Consider the following 4,786-nt stretch of genomic DNA (forward strand, 5'->3'; position numbering starts at 1 on the left):
TCACGGAAGTCGTGAGCAGCGGGAGGGCTCGCGGGAGTCGTGAGCAGCGGGAGGGCTCGCGGGAGTCGTGAGCAGCGGGAAGGCTCGTGGGAGGCACGAGCAACGGGAGGGCTCGCGGGAGTCGCGAGCAGCGGGAAGGCTCGTGGGAGGCGCGAGCAGGGGGAGGGCTCGCGGGAGTCGCGAGCAGTGGGAAGGCTCGTGGGAGGTGCGAGTAGGGGGAGGGCTCGCGGGAGTCACGAGCAGCGGGAAGGCTCGCGGGAAGCGCGAGCAGGGGGAGGGCTCGCGGGAGGCGCGAGCAGGGGGAGGGCTCGCGAGAGGTGCGAGCAGCGGGAGGGCTCGCGGGAGGCGCGAGCAGCGGGAGGGCTCGCGAGCAGCAGGAAGGCTCGCGGGAGGCACGAGCAGGGGGAGGCACGAGTAGCATGAGGCACGAGCAGGGGGAGGGCTCGCGGGAGGCACGAGCAAGGGGAGGGCTCGCGGGAGTCGCGAGCAGCGGGAAGGCTCGCGGGAGGGCTCACGGGAGTTGTGAGCAGCGGGAAGGCTCGAGGGAGGCACGAGCATGGGGAGGGCTCGCGGGAGTCGCGAGCAGCGGGAAAGCTCGCGGGAGGCGCAAGCAGCGGGAGGCGCGAGTAGCAGGAGGTGCGATCGGGAGTGATAGCGGGAAGGCTCGCGGGAGGCGCGAGTAGCATGAGGCGCGAGCAGGGGGAGGGCTCGCAGGAGTTGCGAGCAGCGGGAAGGCTCGCGGGCAGCACGAGCAGCGAGAGGGCTCGCGGGAGTCGCGAGCAGCGGGAAGGCTCGCAGGAGGCGCAAGCAGCAGGAGGCGCGAGCAGGGGGAGAGCTTGCGGGAGTCGCGAGCAGCGGGAAGGCTCGCGAGAGGCGCGAGCAGCTGGAGGGCTCGCGGGAGGCGCGATCGGGAGCGGCAGCGGGAAGGCTCGCGGGAGGCACGAGCAAGGGGAGGGATCGTGGGAGTCGCGAGCAGCGGGAAGGATCGCGGGAGGCGCGAGCAGCGGGAGGGCTCACGGGAGTCGTGAGCAGCGGGAAGGCTCGCGGGAGGCACGAGCAGCAAGAGGCGCGAGCAGGGGGAGGGCTCGCGGGAGTCGCGAGCAGCGGGAAGGCTCGCGGGAGGGCTCGCGGGAGGCGCGAGCAGCTGGAGGACTCACGGGAGGCGCGAGCAGCGACATCGACGAGCAGCAGCAGCGGGAGCAGGAGAGACGAACAGCGAGATCGGGAGCGGCAATGACAGCGAGTTAGGGTTGGGTAAGGGTTAGGGTTATATCGGTTTAGTTGGTTCGATTGAACCAACTAACAACTGAACCAGGACTGAACCAGACCTAAAATCCTAGTTCGGTCACTTGGTTTACCCAGGCGCTCGCCTGAAGCGCCTAGCGCCCAGCGCCTGGGCTCGGGCGAGCGCCCAAGTGGTGCCTGTTTGAAGCGTGTCGCTTGGGACATTAGCGAGCGCCCGAGCGCCTCTTTCAATCACTGATTAAGATGCTTATTATTCTGTAGATTCTGCAGATATTCCATCAGTTTTTTCACATGGATGGATGCATATGGTGAGAACATCTCAAAAGTGGCATTGTTGGAGAAACCATGTGCATACTCCATAAACCATGTTTTGGCAGGGCACACAGCATGCAGACCGACAGACAGAGATCATAAGCATAATCTGTATGAATCTGATAAATTTCTTCTTTATCTAAATGATTTTTGTAGTTTGCTGAGCCCATCTCCTATATGAATTCCTTAGAAAGGCAGATGATCTTTGTAGCTTCATGTGTTATACAACTTTGTATCATGCATTCTTAGCTTTTTAGATCGTAAGATGTTAGTTTGGAAAGTCCCATAATCCCACATCGGGAAAATTAGACTTGTTGTCTCATTTTGAAACTATAAATAAGGGCCTGGGCTTTAAAGTCAGATGTACCACAAGCAGCACAAGAGGCACCACAAGAAAACCTGCTTACGATTTTTGGTTTTTTCTTGTTTAGTAAGCTGAAGGTGTTTTATGGCCTAGGAACATCTTCCTAAGGCATTTGTAAGTATCCCTCTTTTATAGTAGTAATTTGCTCCTCTTTCTTCCGTGGATGTAGGTCAAAGTCAATTGACCGAACCACGTATATATGGTGTTTTGGTGTTTTGTTTGTTCTTGTCGCTTTTATTCTTTCCGCTTTATTGTCTTTGTTGTGTTGCCAAAATTATCCTTTGGTAAATATCCTGGGGCTAGCTCTAACAAACTGGTATCAGAGCCTGGTTTCGGGATCTTTTGGCAACGATGATAATAACAAAGATTGTTGTCGAGAAATTCGACAGAAATGTCAACTTCGGCTTGTGGCAACTTAAGATGGAGGCCATTCTGGTTCAAGACGGAGTTGATTTGGTACTACAAGGAGCCGAGAGCATTCCAGATGATATGTCAAAAGAAGAGCTTCCGGGTATGAATAAGAAGGCCCGATCAAGCATCATTCTAAATCTCTCTGACGAGGTTTTACGGGAGGTAGCTATGGAGACTACGGCTAACAGCATGTGGGATAAGCTTAAAGCCTTGTACATGAAGAGGACAGTGGAGAATCGTCTCTACTTGAAGCAGAGTCTATATATGCTTCGGATGATTGAAGGTACATCTATACTCTCACATCTTGATAAGTTTGATTATTTGGTTATGGATTTGGAGAATATAGATGCAAAAATTGATGATGAGGATAAGGCTTTGTTACTCTTGTGTTCTCTTCCCCAATCTTTTAAGCATTTTCGTGATATTTTGATTTATGGAAAAGAAACAGTTTTGTATCAAGAAATTAAATCTGCACTGAAATCTAAGGAGCAGATAGATAAGAATATCACTGGGGAAAGTAGAGAGAATCAGGCTGAGGGTCTGGTTATTAGGGGGAGAATGGATAAAAGAGAATTTGACAGTAGTAGATCTAAATCTAGATCTAAATCCAGACATAGAAATTTGGAATGCAGATATTGTCATAAAATGAGGCACATTAAATCTGATTGCTTTAAATTGAAAAATAAATTAAAGCAAAAAGAAAAATTTGTTGAGAAAACTATTGAATCCACTGAAGCTAGTGTAGCATCTGATGAGAATGTTGAAAATATTTTCTTTGCTACTGATGACAGGACGATGTCTAAAAATGAATGAATTTTAGATTCAGGTTGTTCTTATCACATGTGTCCCAATAGGGATTTGTTTTCCACATATGAATCTTGTAATGGTGGAATTGTTTTGATGGGCAATAATGCCGCATGTGATGTTGTTGGTAGAGGAACAATCCGAATTAAAATGCATGATGGTATTGTGAGGACGCTCACTAATGTTAGACATGTTCCTGATTTGAAAAAGAATATCATCTCTTTAGGCACCCTAGAGGCCCTTGGGTGTAAATACACAGCTGAATGTGGAGTTATGAAAGTTTCTAGAAGTGCTCTTATTGTTATGAAAGCTTGTAGGTCTGGTAGCTTGTATATTCTGCAGGGAACTACTGTCACAGGTTCAGTTGCAGTTTCGTCATCATCATTGTCTGATTCTGACATCACCAAATTATGGCATATGCGTTTGGGTCATATGAGCGAAAAAGGTTTGAGCATATTGAGCAAAAGTGGTCTACTTTGTGGACAAAGTACTGGGCCACTTGATTTTTGTGAACACTGCATTTTTGGAAAGCAGAAAAGAGTCAGCTTCAATTCTCCGACAGTTCACAAAATGAAAGGTACTCTTGATTATATTCATTCAAACCTTTGGGGTCCAGCTCAAGTTCAGTCTAAGGGTGGTGCCAGGTATATGTTGACTTTCATTGATGATTATTCGAGGAAAGTTTAGGTTTATTTTTTGAAGCATAAAAATGATGTTTTTCTAACATTTAAACAATGTAAGGCTTTTATTGAGAAGCAAACGGGTAAACAGATTAAGCGGCTTCGAACAGATAATGGCATGAAATTTTGTGAAGGTGATTTTGAAGAATTCTGCAAAAATGAAGGAATCGTTCGGCATCGCACTGTTAGGATGACACCTCAGCAAAATGGTGTGGCCGAACGTATGAAAAGAACACTCTTGGAGAGAGCGAGGTGTATGATCTCAAATGCAGGGTTGACAAAGGACTTTTGGGCAGAGGCGATTAATATGGCATGTTACGTTGTCAACCGCGCTCCTTCTGCAGCACTTGATTTTAAAACTCCAGAGGAAGTTTGGTCGGGTACTCCTACTGATTACTCTGATTTTAAAATTTTTGGGTGTCTAGCATACATGCATGTAAATGAAGGAAAATTAGAGCCTCGGGCTAAAAAGTGCATTTTCCTTGGGTATGCTTCTGGGGTGAAAGGATATAGATTATGGTGTCCTGATCCCAAATCCCCAAAATTTATAATCAGTAGAGATGTTACTTTTGATGAATTATCTATGCTATCTTCTAAAGAGGAATCTACTAGTTGTACAAATGATAGTGCGCAGAAGCAGATGGAGCTTGAGATTGGTAGTTCAGATTCTTTTAAGTCGAACTCTTCTACTCAAAGAATGCTAGTAGATGGTCCCGAGTCTACTGATGCAGATGATCCAGAGGAAGAGCAATATTCCATAGCCAAGGATAGACCACGGAGAGATATTCGACCACCACAAAGATATGCAAATTTGGTTGCATATGCTTTGTCTGTTGCAGAAGAAATAAGAGAAGTTAGTGAGCCTACTACCTACTCAGATGTAGTTTCTTATGATAATTCCGCTAAGTGGTTGATTGCGATGAATGAAGAAATAGAATCTCTTCATCAGAATAGAACTAGGGATCTTGTG

The 4,786-nt window shown here is 48.0% G+C and overlaps 1 protein-coding gene across 1 annotated transcript; it reads right to left on the minus strand.

Moving 5' to 3' along the window:
• LOC135622003 (uncharacterized) lies at window positions 1-558 on the minus strand. The gene has a single exon (XM_065123629.1). The coding sequence runs from the start codon at window positions 556-558 to the stop codon at window positions 1-3; it is 558 nt and encodes a 185-aa protein (XP_064979701.1).
• Window positions 559-4,786: the final 4,228 nt, after the last annotated feature.

Source organism: Musa acuminata, chromosome BXJ2-9, assembly GCF_036884655.1.
Source record: "Musa acuminata AAA Group cultivar baxijiao chromosome BXJ2-9, Cavendish_Baxijiao_AAA, whole genome shotgun sequence".
NCBI lineage: Eukaryota > Viridiplantae > Streptophyta > Magnoliopsida > Zingiberales > Musaceae > Musa > Musa acuminata.

What these genes read in the sequence shown, in the direction of transcription:
- LOC135622003 (XM_065123629.1), bottom strand. Translation starts at nt 558, where the DNA reads ATGCTCGTGCCTCCCTCGAGCCTTCCCGCTGCTCACAACTCCCGTGAG.